The sequence below is a fragment of the Triturus cristatus genome, chromosome 3_2 (genome assembly GCF_964204655.1).
Source record: "Triturus cristatus chromosome 3_2, aTriCri1.1, whole genome shotgun sequence".
NCBI lineage: Eukaryota > Metazoa > Chordata > Amphibia > Caudata > Salamandridae > Triturus > Triturus cristatus.
In genome coordinates, this window is record NC_140584.1 from 825,199,622 (window position 1) to 825,219,561 (window position 19,940).

Sequence of the window (19,940 nt, forward strand, 5' to 3'; positions counted from 1 at the left end):
CTCCTCGACGTCGACCTATGCCTCCTCGGAGTCGAGCCCCGCCTTGATCGCCGTCGCCGGGGTGTCTGCCTCGACGTCGACTGTCTCCTCGACGCCGACTTCTGGCGTCTCGACGTCGACCGCCGGTGCCTCGGCGTCGACTGCTGCGATCTTGACGTCGATCGTTGGTATCTCGACGTCAATCGTTGGTGTCTCGACGTCGATCGTTGGTGTCTCGACGTCGATCGTTGGTGTCTCGACGTCGATCGTTGGTGTCTCGGCGTCGACCGCCTCCGCCTCGACGGCGGGCGCCGGGATCTCGGCGTCGACTCCGTCAGCGTCGAGCCGTGGGTAGACGGCGGCGAGTGCAGTCCATGGGGCTCGGTACGACGTCGATGTGTTGTCGACGTCGACCGTGACACCTGCGACGGCGACCCGGTCCCGGGTCTCGCCGGCCCCTCCCTCGACGTCGAACGCCGAGGCTGCCGCGACCCAGAGCCCTGGATCGACGGCGAACATACCGGTGCCTTCTCTCTCGCCGTCGACGTCGTCGCCTTCGACGTCGAACGCGACCTACCAGCCGGTAGGTGTCGTTTCTGCCCCTTTTTCTGCCCGGAGGTCCCTCCAGGGGCTGAAGCATGGGCGGAGGAGGGGGAATGGGACCCTCCATGCCCCGAAGTCTCACCGGTCCTCTGCTTCTCCTGTCCCTGAAGGCGAGTCTTCTCCCGGTCCCTCAGGGTCCTTTTCGAAAAGGTGCTGCAGATGTCACAGGCAGCTGGGACATGTGAGGGCGACAAGCAGAGGATACACACCTCATGTGGGTCCGTCTTAGCCTTCTTCCTCCCACACTCAGGGCATTTATCGAATAAAGCCATGCTGAGAGTGGGCCAAAACTGCTCCAGATTGCAGGCAGTAGTAGACAAAGGCTTTAGACGTCGAATGAAACCACTTTTAATCCAAAAAAACGATTTTAATCAATTAAACCACCCAAAAGGGTAGAGCTCAAGCTCCAGGGTCCTGCTAGCAGGAGCCGGAAAAAAGAACTGAAAGTAACTTGTGTTGGCTGTGCATCCTGGGATACCGGGGGTCTCTGGAGAGTTTCTTAAAGGCACGGTATCCCTTTAGCAGACACATAATGACAGCCTATAGGGCTGGTCTGTCCACCCCTTCCTCTCTATTGTTTAAAGGGATTTTGGTGAAGGGAGTGTGTGATAATAAAGGAACATGTCAAATGTGAATAAAAATGACATTTCAACTTTATTTTGGCTTTTGTGTTCACTTCAGAGGAAGTGCTGGCCAGTGCAGCCTTGTGGTGATTAGGCTGTATTATTTTGTCTGTCTCTTAAGTGTCTTTGCAGGTTCGCAAATGCGGGACAGCTTAAGAGATATTTTTGATTGCTCCGGGGTCCCCGCACATGGGCGGGGATTATTCATAGATTATGACTATACACAGAGATCCCCTACTACAGAAGGTGTTCTGCCAGAAGGTATATGTTTTGTGGAATTGCCCATCTCCATATGCTTTGCGCCAGATAAGACCGCTGCAAAGAATGTGTTCCTCCTTGTTTTTGTATGTAATACATGGCTGTCACATTGTCGGTTTGGACTAGGGCGGTCTTGTTGACTAGATTTACTTTGAATGACTTCAAAGCTAGAAATATTGCCAGTAATTCTAGGTGATTGATGTGGAGCACTTTCTGTTGAGTGGTCCACCTGCCTTTAATTGTATGGTTTAGGAGATGGGCTCCCCAGCCGGTGAGTAATGAGTCTGCTATTCGCACTATCTGTGGAACTGGTTCTAGGAATGGCCGCCCTCTGTAAAGGTTTTGTGTGTTCCACCACTGCAGAGTGTGATGTGTGCAGCTGTCCAACAACACCAGATCTGAAAGTTGTCCTTGAGCCTGGTTCCACTGACGTGCTAGGCATTCTTGTAAAGGGCACATCTGAAGTCTTGTGTGAAGTACGATGAAAATGCAAGAGGCCATCATTCCTCTGAGCTGCATAAACACTCGTGCTGGGAGAGAGTGTTTGGGCTCAGACCAGTTGATGATGGTTTGCATGCTGGCTATCCTGGCTGGATTGGGGTATGCTAGAGCTTTGCAAGTGTCTATTGTGGCTCCTAGATACGGACGTATGTAGGCGGGTTGAAGGTGTGACTTGGGGTTCACACTAAACTACACCAAGTCGTGTAACAGCTGAATCGTTTGTTAAGTGTGGTGAACACACTGGTTGTGTGACTTGGCTTTCATCAGCCAGTCGTCCAGGTATGGAAATATATGAATTTGCTGTCTTCAAGTGTGCTACTACTACTGCAACGCACTTTGTGAACACCCTGGTTGCTGTGGTCACCTCAAATGGAAGGACCTTGAACTGATAGTACTGGCCGTCCACTGTGAACCTTCGGTATTTCCTGTGAGCAGGGTGTATGTGGAAGTAGGCGTCCTTGAGATCTAGTGTGGCAAAGAAGTCACCTTGTTGAAGCAGTGGAAGAACTTGCTGGAGAGTGATCATGTGAATATGATCTGATTGTATGTAGAAATAGAGAGAGGTCTGAGGTCCAGTATTGGCCTTAGGGTCCTATCTTTTTTGGGGATTAGGAAATACAGGGAGTAAACCCCTGTTCCCTGATGTTGTATGGGGACTGGTTCCATTACATGCTTTTGAAACAGTGAAAGAACTTCTTGTTTGAGGAGTGTTAAATGTTCCCCGGACATTGAGCGCTGTTTGGGTGGTATGTTGGGGGGGGGGGGGGGGGGCTGGGGGAGGGGGAGAAGCAGTAGTAAGTTCCAGGCAGTAACCATACTGGATAACGAAAAGTTTCTTACCTGTCGGTGTAGTTTTGCAGCTTGAAGATCTTTCTGGATTCACTATGCTGTGCATTATTCCGCGATCTTGTGGTTGGGTCCGGATTCGTAGTCTTTTCTTTGTTTTTTTTTTGTAGCCCAGGTGGGCGTCGACGTCCACCATTTGGTGCACCTCCCGTGACGTCGTCGTGCTTCCTGCGGAAGTCCCACCTTTGGGGCGCCATCTTCGGGTTCTTTTTTCCCTGTTTTTTTTTTTTTAACCCTAGGCGATTGATTAATCCTTTTGTCCATATTTCTGTACGTATCCACTTATTTGATCCTATCCATTTCACCCCCTCTTCCTCCAGCCTCATCTTCCTGGCGGAGGTGGGTGGGTTCGCTAGTGAATCCAGAAAGATCTTCAAGCTGCAAAACTACACCGACAGGTAAGAAACTTTTCGTTTTGCAGCGTGAATCTTTCTGGATTCACTATGCTGTGCATAGACTTTGTAGCGGTTTTCCTATTTTTGTGGTGGCTGGGTGGAAGATGATCGCTGGTTGTTGAAAATGTGTTGTAGCACCTTCTGTCCGACCTGTGCTTCCTTATTCATTTGAATGTCCACGCAGTAGTGCTTTGTGAACGTGTGCACAGATGCCCAAGTTGCTGCGAGACAAATGTCTTGGATGGGCGTGTTTGCCAGGAAGGCAACTGTGGCCCCCTTCTTCCTTGTGGAGTGAGCTTGTGGCCCCTCCGTTAGCTCCTGTCCAGCCTGTTTGTGACAGAATTGAATAGTGAGGGCAATCCACCTAGCGATGGTGCCCTTGGTCACTGGTCTACCCATGAAGCTAGTAGCAAAGGACACAAACAGCTGCTTCGACTTCCTGAGTTCCTTGGTTCTTTCAATGTAGTGCATCACCGCTCTTCTGGCATCGAGGGTGTGCAGGGCTTTTTCTGCGTTTGTAGTCGGGTTTTGGAAGAAACTCGGTATCTGGATACTCTGATTCATGTGGAACGCCGACACTACCTTGGGCATGAAGTGTGGGTCCGTCCTCAGGACTACCCTGTCCTTGTGAATTTGAATGTAGGGCTCCTGTAGCGTTAGTGCTTGAAGCTCGCTCACCCTGCGTAGTGAGGTTATGGCCACTAGAAAGGCAGTTTTCATCGTCAACATTTGTAGATTGGCCTTGTGAATGGGTTCAAACGGCGCCTTCATGAGCTCCGTTAGAACCACGTTTAAATTCCATGCCGGCGGCGGCAACCTTTTCGGGGGTGCCATTCTTTTGGCTCCCTCCATGAATCTCTTCACCACCTGCGAGCTGAAGAAACTTCCACCCTTCTCACCCCTGGTGTAGGCAACGATCGCTGCTAGGTGCACCCTTAGGGAGCTCGAGCAGAGGTTACTCTTTAGAAGGTGTGTGAGGTACCTCAGCACAGTTGAGTCTCTTGTCATTCTGTTTTGCAGGCCCTTTTTCCTGCACCACACCGTGAATCTCTTCCACTTTGCGCTGTAGCACTTTCTTGTAGTGGGTTTCCTTGCCTCCCGTAGCACTCGCATAGTGCTCTGAGGTAACCTTAGGTGTGCGAACTCTAGGTCTTCAGGAGCCATGCTGCTAGGTTGAGGGTCTCTGGCTCTGGATGCAGGACCTCCCCGTTTTGCATTGAGAGCAGGTCTTTTCTCCTCTCGAACCTGTACGGATTGCCTTGCGCCATTTCTTGAATCTGTGAGAACCATGTCTGCCTCGCCCACTGTGGGGCCACCAGGATCAGAGTCATGTTGCTGGTTCTGCACTTGTCGAGCACTCTGTGCAACAGGGGTATCGGTGGAAAGGCGTAGGCAAATGTCCTCCACCAGCTTATCCATAGGGCATTTCCCTTGGATTGCTGATCTGGTTGCCTGGACGCGAAGCTTTGGCATTTTGCATTGTGGCGTGTTGCAAATAGGTCTATTGTGGGAGTCCCCCATCTCCGGAAGATTTTCTCCGTTTCCTGGCCATTGAGCTCCCACTCGTGCGATGCTGACGTCTGCCTGCTCAGCCAGTCTGCCTCCACATTGTCCTTCCCTGGTAGGTGAATTGCCAGTAGATCTATCTTGAGAGGTATGGCCCATCTCCAAATCTCCTGAGCTAGGGATGAGAGGGGAAACGACTGTGTCCCCCCTTGTTTGTTGATGTAGAACATCGCCGTGGTGTTGTCTGTCTGTACCAACACCCTCTGGCCGCACAGGTGTCTCTGGAATGCCTTCAGGGCTAGCAGTATCGTTTTCAACTCGAGGTAGTTGATGTGGCGGACCGCGTCTGCTGGAGCCCATAGACCCCTCACTCTGAGGTTGTCCATGTGCGCTCCCCATCCCTTCTGCGATGCGTCCGTGGTAATGGTCACTGTTGGGCTTGGTGGTGTCAGGCTTCTCCCCGTTGTTATGTTGTCTCTGTTCCACCAAGTTATCTCCTCCTGCACTGCGTGCGTAACAACCACTAGATCCTCCCAACTTCCGTTTGCTTGTGACCATTGCTGTTGCAGCCATTCCTGGAATGGTCTCATGTGCAGGCGTACATTCGGCACCAGCTGGATACAGGACGCCATCATCCCCATCATCTTGCTCACCGCCCTCACTGTCAGAGCTCGCCCCTTCTGGTAGAGCTGCGTCTCCTTCAGTAGGGCATCTGTCCTCCTGTCGCTGGGCACTACTGTACTGTTGAGTGAGTTGATCTTTGCCCCCAGGAAAATCTTTACCTGTTCCGGTTCCAGCGATGATTTTCCCCAGTGGATGGAAAATCCCAGATTTGTGAGGGTGTCCGTTACGCGTTTTGCGTGCCTCTCGCACTTCTCGCGTGAGTTTGCCTTGACCAGCCAGTCGTCCAAGTAGGGGTATACGTGTATGCCCTGCTTTCGTAGGTGTGCCGCTACCGCCGACAGGCATTTTGTAAAGACCCTTGGCGCTGATTTTAATCCGAAGGCCAGGGTTGTGAACTGGTAGTGTTCCTGTTCGATGTTGAATCTTAGAAGGCCCTTGTGCCTTCTGTTTATTGGGATGTGAAGGTAGGCATCCTTGAGGTCCACGGTGACCATGAAGTCCCCTTCTCTTATCTGTGGCAGTACCTCCTGCAGTGAAGTCATTTTGAACCTTTGCGTTCTTATGAACTTGTTTAGGTAACGGAGGTCCAGTATGGGTCTGAGGTCTCCGTCTACCTTCGGAACCACGAAGTAGTTTGAGTAGACCCCTTTGTTGCGTTCCCCGAACGGCACTGCCTCTATGGCTCCCTTTTGTAGGAGTTTCAGCGTTTCTTCTCTGAGTATTGCCAGTTCTTGGGCCGATCTCTGTCTTCCCTTCGGTTTCCTGTTTGGAGGTCTTTTCTCCAAGTCTACGCAGTATCCGTACTGCACGATGTTCCGTATCCACTTGTCTGTGGTTATACGCCGCCACTCCTGAAGGTAGAACCTCAGCCTTCCGCCTACTGGTGACGTATGCTCGTAGGCTCTTGAATCTTCTCTTCCCCCTGATGACACTTTTTTGCGCCTCACCCTTGGGGACCTGACGAGGGTAGGCGTCTTCTTGCGTGCTGAGTCACTTCGAGGAGGGCTGATCGCCCCCTCTCCTCCTTTGGCCACGTCCGTTCCCTCTCCCGCGAAAGGACTGGCCCCGAGGTTGATATTGCCAGCTTTTCTTCTGCTGACTTTGTCCGTGACCTTCGCCCTGCTGACCTTGTTGGAACGCCTGGTGCGATGTCCCTTGTTGGCTTGCACCCCTACCGTAGGGTCTCCTCGAGGGATTACCTCGTCTCATTCCCCTCAGCTGTAGGGCCCCCATGGACCTCGCTGTCTCGTTTTCCTTCTTGAGCTGGGTGAGCTTTTCGTCCACCGTTGCTCCGAACAGTGTCTCTCCGTTGAAGGGGGTGCCAAGGATGTTGTTCTGCACTTCCGGTTTGAATCCCGAGATTCTTAGCCATGCATGCCTCCTCTCTGTGACCCCTATGGCCATGAGTCTTGCTGAAGTCTCTGCCCCATCCAACGCCGTCTTTATACAGGAGTTGGCGATGTTCTTGCCTTCATCTACCAGGTGAGAGGCTCTCTGGCGGTATTCTTCGGGGAGGTGCTTTACTAGCTCCCCCATCTCATCCCAGTGTTGGTATTGGTGTCTATTGAGGAGTGCATTCGAATTCGCCATGCGCCAGTGCATTGCGGCGTTCCTCTCGACCTTTCTGCCTGTGAGGTCGATCCTCCTGCTCTCTTTATCCGGAGGTGGGCCCGAAGTTGCTGGAACGTTGGCCCTTCTCCTGGCCGTGGAGGCTATGATGGAGTCTGGGGTGACGCTACCCTTGATGTAAGGTGGGTCCAGGGATGAGTGCTTATATTTCTTCTCTGTCCTGGGCGTGATCGACCGGCAGGTGGCAGGCTCCTTGAAGGCTTCTCTCCCCTGGTTCATCACGCTTTGTAGCATGGGGAGGAACTGACTCCTAGTCTGGATGGGGAGCAGTGTTTCGACGAGAAAATCGGCTTTCGGCCTCTCCTTGTCGAGTTTGACGCCGAAGGCCAGTGCTGCGCTCTTCACCACCATATTGTATACCCCGATGTCGTCGGGTGGCGAAGGCCTCGAGGGGTACGTGTCCACGGGCTCCTCCGGGTTTTCGGTGTCGAGATCGTGCCATTCGACGTCGTTGCTGGTAGATGCCGCCGATTCGAAGAACGACTGTTGGTCTTCTTCCTCGGCTTCTTCCTCATAATAGGGCTCCTCTTCTTCTTCGAGATCCCTTGTCAGCCCTTCGGCGTCGAACTCGTCTTCGACCTCGACGCCCTCCGCCGATGAAACCGTTGGAATCTTGAATTCCTTCATCCTGGCGTCGAACTCCTTCTTCCTTTGAAGGATGTTCTCCATTTCGGCCTCGAGCCGCCTCTTCTTTTTCTCCATTTCGGAGATGCTTTCGGCGTCGACCGCGGGTCTTTTCGATGAAACTTGCGTCGACGTCGAACGTTCTTTCTGCGTCGATCGGCCCGTTTCATGGGATGATTTCGACGACCCTTGCCTTTCGGCGTCTTTCTGCACCAGGGAGTCCTTTTGTGAGGATCCGCTGGGCCTTTTGTCCGAAGTTCCCCCTTTGGACGTCGAAGTTTTCGGCGCCGGGGCTCCCTTCGTGGACCTTGACTCGGTTTTCCTCGAGTCACCCTCGTGTTTGAGGTGTTTTTTGATTTGCGCTCGACGATTCTCTTACCTCGTCTTCTTTTTTCTTGTCGGTCTCTACGACCGTGAAGTTTTCGGCTGTCTCGGCGACGTTGTCCTCGTCGTCCGTGTCGAGGCCCAGCTCGTAGAGTGTCGGGGGTTTCCCTTTGCCCTCCATGTTGGCGTTGGCTCTTCTCTGCCTCTCTCTCACCCTGAGTGTCTTCGGCGCGAAGGCTGAGCAGGCGTTGCAGTCGATACTCTGGTGATCCACCGGTAGGCAGAGGTTGCAGACCGGATGCTGGTCCTTCTGCGCGAACTTGTGGTGGCAGTTTGGGCAGAACTTGAATGGCGTCTTGTCCATTTCGCTCAGGGTCTCTGAGCGTGCATTCTCCAAGGCTGTCGAAGAAAAAAGCTCGCTGGTCCTCTTTCTTCGCGCTCCTGATGAAATCTGTTCTATTCCTGATGCCTTCTCTTGATTCTATCGATGAAACTCGCTTTTCTTCCTTCTTCCTCCGAGTGAATTTCTGGAGCTTCCCGATGACGATCCAGACCCAACGGCGGAAAAAAGAATCTGAAGATGGCGCCCCAAAGGTGGGACTTCCGCAGGAAGCACGACGACGTCACGGGAGGTGCACCAAATGGTGGACGTCGACGCCCACCTGGGCTACAAAAAAAAAAAAAAAAACAAAGAAAAGACTACGAATCCGGACCCAACCACAAGATCGCGGAATAATGCACAGCATAGTGAATCCAGAAAGATTCACGCTGCAAAATTTGTCTTACCCACTTGTCCGTAGTGATGGAATTCCAGACAGGTAGGAACTGTGATAGTCTCCCTCCGACCAGAGTGGAATGGCCTGGAGGGAGTGGAGGGAAGTCACTGCTTGTTAGTGAGGGAGGTGCAAGTGTTGTTGTTACCCCAGCCTCTCCCTTTATTTCCCCTGTATCAACCTCTAAAATATCCCCCGTTGGGGGATATTTGTGTGGTGTTTTTGTAGGAAGAAGCACTGATGTTCTTGGATGCTTCTCTACAGAAGGAGCGTCGAAAGGAAACGCGTATGGATGGAGACTGTAATGCTCCCATGGATTTAGCAGTCTTGTGTCCTTTTTCCTAGAGTGGTGTCTACAGCCGGTCCAAAAAGTTGTTCCCGATTGAACGGCTGATTGAGAATAGTTGTTTGTACTTCCTGTTTAAAAGCCAGAGATGCGCAACCAGGCATGTCGTCTGAGTAACACACTAGTGTTAATGGACCTAGAGGCGTGTCTGCTGCATCAAGGGTACACTTGATTTATGCATTAGTTATTAATTTCCCCTCTTGAATCAAATCATTGGCCTTGGTCTTCTAATGATCAGGTAAATATTGCAATAGGGTTTCCAGTTGGTCATAGTGAGCCCTATCGTACCTAGCAAGTAATTCTTGTGTGTTGGCTATCCGCCAGTGATTAGCTGCTTGGGCGGCAACTCGTTTGCCGGAAGCATCTAATAATTTAGACTCTTTGTCCGGAGGTGGCGCATCACCGGAGGTCTGAGAGTTGGCCCGTTTTCTGGCGTTAGTTACCACTAGGGAATCTACAGGGAGTTGATCTTTGATGTAGGTGGGATCATTGGGAGCGGGTTTGTATTTTTTGTCAATTCTCGGATTGAGAATTCTAGCCCTAACAGGGTCCTTGAAAATGTCAGGGGCATGTTTAATGACACCTTTTAACATTGGCAGGGTTTGTACAGTCCTTAGTGATTGTTCAAAGGTGTCCATTAGAAAGTCCTCCTCTGTGGTTCTGAATGCATTTGAACACCATGGTACTTCGCAGCCCTATTTACAAGCGGACTAAAACCAATATTGTCATATGGGGTGAGATGGCTTTTGTTGGGTATGCATGGGGGAATCAGGAAGGTCTGGAGGATCTACTGGGTCATTATTGTCCTGTGGTAGATCTGTGTCGTCATTAGGGTCTGTAAAAGGGTCATTGTTGCCTCCCCTAACCCCTAAATCATCATCAACCTGTGGTAGTGGGGAGTTTGGTGGAAGTATAGGAGAATGTGGAGGAGAGACCGGCTTAGTAGGAAGAACAAGAGAAGAGGGTCGAAAAGGTGAAGTAGCACAGTCTTTCCTCTTTGCAGGCACTGCAGGAATACCTGGGGTGTCCAATTTCCTCTTCTCGTGTGTCATGTCCTGTTTTAGGATCTATGTGGAGAGTTTTTTGTTTCGGATCGATAGGATCCAGTCGGAAAAGTTCTTCCTCTTCGGTAGACTCTTTCGGCGCCGATTTTTTTGGGTCCGAGCAATGTTTGGATTTCTGCTCCGCAGCCTTGGAAGGTGTTTTTGGGTCCTTCGGCTTCAATGTGGAGGCGGAAATCTTTTCCGGTTCAGAATGTTTGGGTTTCGGATCCGATGCCTTTTCTTTGGGCACCGAGGTGGTCGGTGCCGATGTCTTTTTGGGAGTAGGCTGTGCTTCCAGCTTCGGTGCCGATGGCGCTTGCGGGACAGTGATATGAGGCTTGCTGGGTCCCAAGCCGCCAGAAGGCTTGTCCCTTTATCTTCGGGGGCGGGGCTTCTGAAGCTCTTATTCGGTTGCGACTGGGGCCAGCAGGCGAAGTCTTGACCAGGGCCTTCTTTTTTTCAGGTGGGGTAGGGGAAGTTGTACTCACTCGTTGACCTGGAGTGATGTGGTCGTCTGAGTCGTCTGCTTCGGACACGTTTTCCAGATCCTCAGAATCCTCCTCCAGGACATCGGGGCAGTCATCGAAGATGTCCACCAGTACCGGAGCTGCTTGTTGCGCCATGATGTGTCATCTGGCCCGGCGATCACGGATGGACATTTTGGATCGAAAGGAGGCGCAGACCTAGCAATTATTCTGGTCATGCTTGGGCGAGAGACACAGGTTATAGACCTTGTGGTGGTCACTGTGTGGGAATTTAGCTCCACACTGGGGGCATTTTTTGAATGGAGTCCTTTACATGAGCCGTAGGCCCGAACGACGTAGATAGGCCCAGCGGCCCGCGTCGACGACCGGAATCAAATATTTGAGGAGTGCGTCGAAGATCACGCGATCAAATAGAATACCGTCGAGTTTAGGATTGTTTGCGTGTCAAAAAGGTTTGGAGAATATGGTGCCGAACCCGAGCACAGAATTTACATCCGAACCAGATGGCGGAAAAAAACAATCTGAGGATGAAGTCGATGCCCATGCGCACTATCGTCCAAGGGAGGAGTCACTTATCTTGTGACTACAAAAGACTTCTTCCAAGACAACAAGGTGCAAGCATCCGAGCCCAACACCAGATGGCGATCTATGCACAGTGTACAATCTGCAGCTCGTATGCCTCGAACATGATGCTTTTTGGAAGTAAATTCCTTTGATACCACCGACGTGTGGAACAAAATCTGAAGGATTCAGCCTTTCCTGGGAGTGTTCTAGGGAGTTTTGTCGCCTGATAGGTTAACACTTGCAGTTTGGTCTACAAACATAGGCTATATAAAACCTATGGCTCATTACCATTCTGTATGATAGTAATACCCATTGCTTTATTATAGTACACTAGGACTCCCACGTTGACAGGGAATGATTCAAGCATGTGAATATATGGAAGAGCCAATACTTGAGAACAATTGCTCTGCAACTTCAGGATAGTCTGGATTCATATGTTGGGCATTCTGCCATCTGATGGTTGGGTCAGCAAACATTACCAATTTTACTTCTCTTTTTTTTGGGTCAACCAGACGAGGAGTCATGCTGATTTTTCTATGAGTGAAACAAAAGTTCACAATGAAAGAGTACGTACCTTGTTGCTATCTTTTGATTCTGTTGGTAACCCTCCTGGTTCCACTAGGGAGGTGGGCAAGTTGTAGGAAGCTGGCTTTGTATATACACACAATGAGGTATAGTGTGCACAGAGATCAAAGGTAGGCAGAGGTAAAAGTAGATGGCACCTTACTCTCCATTTGTGGTAGTGTGGGCGAGCAGTAGGGCTTTATCAGAAGGCAGTGTTAAGAATTTGTTGTACACACTCAAGCAGCAAATGATGTCACACACTCAAAGACTGAACTCAGACCAATTTGTTAGTATTTACATTTTCTTTACTTCTATTTATTATCTAGAACCAAGCAAGACTGGTACAGGTAAGTGTAAGTGGTACTTTTCAAGGCAGGTTGAACAATACAAGCAGGCTGAATGAAAATGTCTGTTACAGGTTTGTAAATCTTTTCAATACAGTGGAAATTACTGTTAGATTACTTTACAGATTACTTTATGTATTACTTTTTCTACTCTGTGATATGCCTAGATATCACACTGGGACATTTCCTAGCGAAAAGGTAAGCAAGCAGTTTAGTTATTTGCACTTTTTCAAGTTCTCATACAAAATCAACTCCACACTTAGAAAGATTTTCAATGAAAAACAAGAAATGTATTCCTATGGAGAAACAAATAGTTTACCTGTCGGTGTAGTTTTGCAGCTTGAAGATCTTTCTGGATTCACTATGCTGTGCATTATTCCGCGGTCTGGTGGTTGGGTCCGGAATCATAGTCCTTTTTTTGTAGCCCAGGTGGGCGTCGACGTCCCACCATTTTGGTGTACCTCTCGTGATGACGGCACGCTTCCTGCGGATGCTCCCACCTCGGGGCGCCATCTTCGGATTCTTTTTTAATCCTAGGCAATTTTATTATTTTCTCCTTAATCATATCCTTTTACACTTTTTTTAAAGTCTCTTCTTGTTCTCTATTCTCTGTCTCTCCACCTTCTGCTCCAGCCTCATCTTTCTGACGGAGGTGGGTGGGTTCGCTCGTGAATCCAGAAAGATCTTCAAGCTGCAAAACTACACCGACAGGTAAAACAAAAAACTATCATTTTGCAGCGTGAATCTTTCTGGATTCACTATGCTGTGCATAGACTTTGTAGCGGTTTGTCATCTTTGTGGCGGCTGGGTGGAAGATTAGCGTTGGTCGTTGAATAAATGTTGAAGCACCTTCTGTCCTTCTTGTGCTTCCTTGTTCATTTGTATATCCACGCAGTAATGCTTTGTGAACGTGTGCACTGAAGCCCATGTTGCCGCCAGGCATATGTCTTGAATGGGTGTGTTAGCTAGAAAAGCAATTGTTGCTCCTTTCTTCCTTGTGGAGTGGGCCCGTGCCCCTTCCGATAGCTCTTGCCCTGCCTGTTTGTGGCAGAATTGTATCGTCAGTGCGATCCATCGAGCGATGGTGCTTTTTGTTACTGGTCTACCCAGGAAGCTGGTTGCGAAGAACACCAAAAACTGCTTTGTTTTCCTGTGCTCCTTTGTTCTCTCGATGTAGTGCATCACCGCCCTTCTTGCGTGTAGAGTGTGCAGTGCCCTTTCTACGCTTGTGGCTGGGATCTGAAAGAAGCTCGGTATTTGAATTGTCTGGCTCATATGGAATGCCGACACCACCTTTGGCATGAAGTGTGGATCCGTTCTCATTACGACCCTGTCCTTGTGTATTTGGATGCAAGGTTCTTGCAGTGTTAGTGCTTGTAGCTCGCTTAATCTGCGCAGGGAGGTTATTGCCACCAGAAAAGCTGTCTTCATTGTCAGCATTTGAAGTGAGGCCTTGTGGATGGGCTCAAAGGGTGCCTTCATAAGTTCTGTCAGGATGAGGTTCCATGCCGGCGGTGGCATCCTCTTTGGTGGTGCTATCCTTTTCGCCCCTTTCAGGAATCTCTTTACTACTTGTGAGGTAAAGAAACTTTCCCCCCCGTCTCACCTTGTGTGTAAGCTACAATCGCTGCTAGGTGTACCCTTAACGAGGATGAACATAGTTTAGCCTTTAGTAGGTGTGTAAGGTATCTCAGCACCGTTGATTCCTTTGTCAACTTGTTCTGCAGTTTCTTTCTGCTGCACCATTGTGTGAACCTCTTCCATTTCTCCCCATAGCATTTTTGTGTCGTTGGCCTCCTTGCCTCCCGGAGCACTCGCATGGTGCTTTGTGGTAGCTTAAGGTGTGCGAACTCTGTCTTTAGGATCCATGCCGCTAGGCTGAGGCTCTCTGGCTCTGGGTGTAGAACTTCTCCGTTTTGCATGGAGTGTAAGTCCTTCCTTTTGGTGAACTTGTGGGGTGGCCCCTCTGCCATTTCCATTATTTATGAGTACCAGGTCTGTCTCGCCCACTGTGGTACCACTAGGATCAGTGTCATGTTGCTGGTCCTGCACTTGTTGAGTACCCTGGGTATCAGTGGTATTGGGGGAAAAGCGTAGGCAAATGTTTTTGACCAGCTTATCCATAGGGCATTCCCCTGGGATTGTTTTTCTGGTTGCCTGGATGCGAAGTTTTGGCATTTTGCATTCAGGTGTGTTGCAAACAGGTCTATCGTCGGTGTACCCTACCTTCTGAATAGCCTTTGCGTTTCCTGTCCATTGAGTTCCCACTCGTGGGATGCTGAAGTCTGCCTGCTGAGCCAGTCTGCTTCCACATTGTCCTTCCCTGGTAGGTGTACGGCCAGCAGGTCTATTTTGAGTGGGATGGCCCATCTCCAAATCTCCTGAGCCAGGTCAGATAGAGGGAATGATTGTGTTCCTCCCTGCTTGTTGATGTAGAACATCGTAGTCGTGTTGTCTGTTTGTATCAACACCTTCTGGTTGTACAGTTTTTTCTGGAAGGCCTTCAGGGCTAGGAATACGGTCTTCAATTCCAGGTAGTTGATGTGTCTGACCGCATCTGCTGGAGTCCACAGACCCCCTCACTCCGAGCTTGTTCACATGTGCGCCCCATCCTGTGGAAATTTAGCTTGTAACTGAACATTATCTGCGCCATCTTGCCTCTCCCCAGCGCCACGCACAGCGAACGCACGGCCGCCATTTTAGGCGCCCCACACTCTCTCTCTCTCTCCCCGCTCATTGCCGATCACCAGCGCGCCCCTCAGGCGCTGCGAACTTCCCCCGCGCGCTGGCCACCCCCGCTCTCTCGTACATGGGCCGTAAAACCTCTCCTTCTGTGCGACCCTGCCATGGAATCGCACCCCGTGCCTGACCAACACCTCCTTTTCATCCCATACATGGTCATACATCCTTTCTGATAACCCCTTCCTCCGCGCCCGATTGTCCGAACCGATCCCAGGCCATCACCTAGCCCTGCGGATGCAGTTTATTGCCCCTACTGTAAAGGAAACACCCCACATCAAAGGGATTACAGCAGATCAAGGCCCCCACCCCCTGGGACCCGACCGGTTGCACACACCCCCGGGAACTGACGGAATGTCCAGCTGTGCGATAGCCATCTCCCACTGTGGGTGGGGTGGGGACTTCTATTGTATCTATGTGTGGGATCGGATCTGAGCCGGGATTCTGAGGATGTTCTTTCATGTATCAAAGTGATCTCAAGAATGTGCCATGTATGATAAACCTGCAATAAAGCCATAAACCTGTGTATAAGAGGCCAGGCCTCAGAGATGTGGTTAGAGCACCTCGTGACGATACCTCGCTGTCTGATCTGATGTGTTCCACTCCGACGGAATAAAACTTTGTTTCCTGCCTTCCAGTCTCCGGCGCCTGCCTCTTTGTTGTTTAGCATCAAATGGTATAAGAGGCGATTACCACCGGGCAATACTTGAAGGGTTATCGGCTACAACTGCCGCTACCATTTAACAATCCTATCTGGGATGCGTCTGTGGTGATGGTCACCGTTGGGCTTGGTGGTGTCAAGGGCTTCCCTATTGTTATGTTCTCCTTGTTCCACCACGCGATCTCTTCTTGCACTGTGTGCGTTACAACCACTAGATCCTCCCAACTTTGTTGCTTGTGACCATTGTTGTTGCAGCCATTCCTGGAATGGTCTCATGTGCAGGCGTACATTGGGGACTAGGTGAATGCATGACGCCATCATCCCCATCATCTTGCTTGCTGTCCTCACTGTCAGAGCTCGCCCCGTCTGGGAGAGGCACGTCTCCCTCAGCAGTGCCATTGTTCTCTTGTCGCTGGGGATCACTGTTTTCTGTATGGTGTTGATCTGTCCTCCCAGGAAGATCTTCACCTGTTCCAGTTCCATTGAGGATTTCCCCCAGTGTATGGTGAGTCCCAGCTTTGTTAGCGTCCTTGTGACCCGCTGTGCGTGTTCCTCGAATCTTTCGCGTGAACTTGCTTTTATTAGCCAGTCGTCGAGATAAGGGTATACATGAATCCCTTCCCTCCGCAGGTACGTCGCCACTGCTGCCAGGCATTTTGTGAAAACCCTTGGAGCGGACTTTAGTCCGAATGCCATGGTTGTGAACTGGTAGTGATCTTTGTTGACGGTAAATCTTAACAGATGTTTGCGTCGCCTGTTCATTGGAATGTGCAGGTATGCATCGGAGGTCCAAGGTGGACATTAAGTCTCCGTCTCATCTGAGGGAGTACCTCTTGTAGGGACGTCATTTTGAATTTTTGTGTCCTTATGTACTGGTTTAGAAACCGTAGATCCAGGATGGGTCTTAGTGTTTCGTCCACCTTTGGTACCAGGAAGTAGTCTGGGTACACTCCCTTGTTCCTTTCTTTGAATGGTACTGGTTCTATCGCCTCCTTTTGGAGTAGCTATTGTGCTTCCTCTACGAGTTGCACTAGCTCCTATCCTGAGGATTTTCTTTACTTTGGTTTCCTTTCCAACTCTATGCAGTATCCAAACTGTATGATGTTGAGTATCCATTTGGATGTTATCTTTTTCCATTCCTGAAGAAAAAATCTCAGCCTGCCGCCTACTGGTGTTGCATGCTCGTTGGCGTTTGGTCTGTGTAACCCCCTCTTGTTGAATTTTTTGTGCTCTCCCCTCGGAGGGATCTTGTGGGTGAGCACGCTTCGCCGGGCGGAGTCACTTTGAGGCGGGTTGTTCTCTCCCTCTTAGTCTTCGCCCTCGTCCGTTCTACTGCGAAAGGACTGGCCCGAGGCTGGTACTGCCAATTTTGTTTCTGCTGCCCCTGCTGCCCCCGCTTGTCGCCTTGGTGCCCCTGCTGGAAAGTCTGGTGTGACGTTCCCGGCTGGTTTCCGCCCCTTCCGTATGGTCTCCATGTTGGGGTACCTCTTCGCATCCCTCTGAATTGCAGGGCCCCTGTGGACCTTGTTTCGTTCTCCGTTTTGAGCTGGGTGAGTTTTTCATCCACCGGGGCTCCGAACAGCCTTTTCCCGTTGAAAGGGATGTTCAGAATGTTGTTCTGGACTTCCGGCTTGAAGCCTGAGATCCTGAGCCAGGCCTGCCTTCTTTTCGTTATCCCTATTGCCATCAACCTGCTTGATGTTTCGGCTCCATCTAAGGCCGTTTTAAGGCAAGAATTTGCGATATTCTTCCCTTCCTCCACCAGGTGCAAGGCTCTTTGCTGGTGTTGTTCAGGCAGGTGCTTGATTAGGTCCCCCATTTCGTCCCAATGTTGGTATTGGTGTCTGTTCAGTAGGGCATTGGAGTTCGCCATGCGCCAGTGCATTGCCGCGTTTCTCTCAATCTTCCTCACAGTCAGGTCCATCCTCCTGCTTTCCTTGTCTGGTGGTGGGCCAGAGGTTGCCGGGACATTAGCCCTTTTCCTGGCAGTTGACGCGATGATGGAGTCCGCTGTGACGGATTCCTTGATGTAGGGAGGGTCCTGTGAAGAGTGCTTATACTTTTTCTCCGTCCTAGGTGTGATGGACCTGCATGTTGCTGGGTCCTTGAACGCCTCCTTCCCCTGGTTCATGACACTTTGGAGCATGGGGAGAAACTGGCTCCTAGTTTGGATGGGGAGCAGTGTTTCCAGGAAAAAGTCTGCTTTTGGCTTTTCTTCCTCCAGCTTGACCCCAAAAGCTGCAGCTGCGCTTTTGATGACCATATTGTAGGCCCCAATGTCATCTGGCGGCGAAGGCCTCGAAGGGTAAGTCTCCACAGGCTCTTCCGGGTTTTCGGCGTCGAGGTCCTGTGTCGTCGACGGCATCGATCCGTAGTTTGATTGTTGGTCCTCATCTTCCTCTCCCTCAAAGTATAGGTCCTCTTCTTCTCCCGGAGTTTGACAGTTCTTCAGCGTCGAACTCTTCCTGTTCCTCGAAGTCATGACCGACAGTGGTTTCGTGGGAATCGTGAATATTCTCATTTTTTCGCCGAACTCCTTTTTCCTTTGTAGGATGCTCTCCATCTCTGCCTCGAGCCTCTTCTTTTCCAGCTGTGAGGCCTGTTCGGAGTAGAGCGCGGTTCTTTTCGCCGGCGCAACCTTTTCCTTCGAAGTCAAGCGCCCCAGTTCTTGGTCTTGCTTCGACGACCTTTGCTTTTCGCCGGTCTTCGGCACCTGGGAGTCCTTTTTGAAGGATCCGCCAGCCCTTTCGTCCTTGGATGCAGCTGCTGTCGAATTTTTCGGCGCCGGTGCTCCTTTCGAGGACTGACTGTTTTTCGAGAGTGACTCAGGCTTTCGGGGCCCTGTCGAGGGTTTAGTTTGACGTCTCTCCTACCTTATCAGACGTTTTCTTATCATGTCTCTGCGACCGTGAAGTCATCTGGTCCCTCGGCGACGTTGTCTTAATAGTCGGTGGAGAGGCCCAGTTCGTACAGCGATGGGGCCCGTCCCTTGCCCTGCATGTTGTAATTCGCTCTCCTCTGTCTCTCTCTAACCCAGAGTGTCTTCGGTGTGAAGGCGGAACAGGCGTTTGTCTTTGCTCTCGTGGTCGACCGGCAGGCAAAGATTGCAGACCGGGTGCTGGTCCTTCTGCGCGTATTTATGGTGGAAGTTACGGCAGAATTTAAAGGGTGTCTTGTCCATTCCTGCGCTCAGTGTCCCCGAGTGCGCATTCTCCGTTGGACGTCGAAGATCGAGGTTCTCCTCCTTCATCGTTCCGGCTTGTTGAGCTTCCTTTCTGTAGTCTTCCTCCACTACTTCTTCGATGAAACTCGTGCTTTCTTTTTTTCTTCCCCAAAAACTCTGGAGCTTCACGGTGACGATCCAGACCCAACTGCGGAAAAAAGAATCTGAAGATAGCGCCCCGAGGTGGGAGCTTCCGCAGGAAGCGTGCAGACGTCACGAGAGGTACACTATATGGTGGGACGCCGACACCCACCTGGGCTACATTAAAAAAAAAAAAAAAAAAAAAAAAAAAAAAAACAGACTACGATTCCGGATCCAACCACCAGACCGCGGAATAATGCACAATGCACAGCATAGTGAATCCAGAAAGATTCACGCTGCAAAAATATGGTTATCAGGTTAAGTACTTGGTTGGGGGGAGTTGGTATTCTGGGGTTAGAACCAGGGTTCCCCCAGGGTTAAGGATGCTGGGTGCTGAGGTCCAATGTTATCCAATGGGGAATAGGGGGCCTCCAGTTGGTGGAGTCTCATGAGCAGGCCACAAAGTTGTGGGAGCAAAGTTCCTGGTGTTAGGCTCAGGGCAAAGCACCCAGAGTACACCTGCAGCGGCGCAGGGTGCTTTTTTGGCATCGGTTGCCATGTTGATTTCAATGGGGATACTTCGGTTGGACTTGCTCAACTATCTTAAAAGGCGTTGACTAGAGGAAAACATGTGCAGTCCATTTTACCATGGGTGAGTCACGGGTTATGAGACTCCCCTACAGTAAAAGTTAAAAATCCAGGCTTTTAAAAAGCAAAAAATCCAGGCGGATAAGAGGGTCAGAACCACCTTCTCACACATGGGCATCGAACATTTGGAGTTAAACCCCTCCTTGTGTTAAGCTTAACGTATGCCCTAGAAATCTCTTGATGCAGTGACCATCTTCAGATTCTTTTTAATTCCCAAGGTTTGTCAGTATTCTCTGGAGTGGAGTTTGCAAATACATCTCAACTGGTGGAGGTGGGTGGGTTGCATGTGGATCCAGATAATTCTTCAAACTGCAAAACTACTCCTACTAAGTAACCATTTCGTTTAGCAGCACGACTCCTACTCCTACTAGAAAGTAACCGTTCGCTTAGCAGCGTGAATCTTTTCTGGATTCACATGATGTGCATGGATTAAAGAGTGTTCTTCTCTCCTGTGGGTTGGCCAGGGTCTTTATAGGAGGTGTTTACAAATGCTTAAGTACTGTTTGTACCACTCCTGCTTCTCTGTTGATACGATTGTTGTGAGAAAGTGCCATCTT

At 50.4% G+C, this 19,940-nt stretch overlaps 1 protein-coding gene across 8 annotated transcripts in view; it reads right to left on the bottom strand.

Annotated features, from left to right (window-relative positions):
- The window catches only part of YWHAE (tyrosine 3-monooxygenase/tryptophan 5-monooxygenase activation protein epsilon), a 202,761-nt gene that overhangs the window by 13,842 nt on the left and 168,979 nt on the right, over positions 1–19,940 (bottom strand). For 2 of the 8 annotated variants that reach the window (XR_014980012.1, XR_014980009.1), the window contains exon 6: positions 3,287–8,680. The exons of 4 other annotated variants lie outside the window; for them this stretch is intronic. Coding sequence is in view for 1 of the 4 variants with exons in the window: in XM_085649039.1 (XP_085505165.1) it covers positions 3,284–5,680 (2,397 nt within the window). In the remaining 3 variants the exon portion in view is untranslated. Of the gene's footprint in view, positions 1–3,028; positions 8,681–19,940 lie in introns of those variants that run through there. 2 more of the 8 variants (XR_014980011.1, XM_085649039.1) reach the window with 2 other exon arrangements.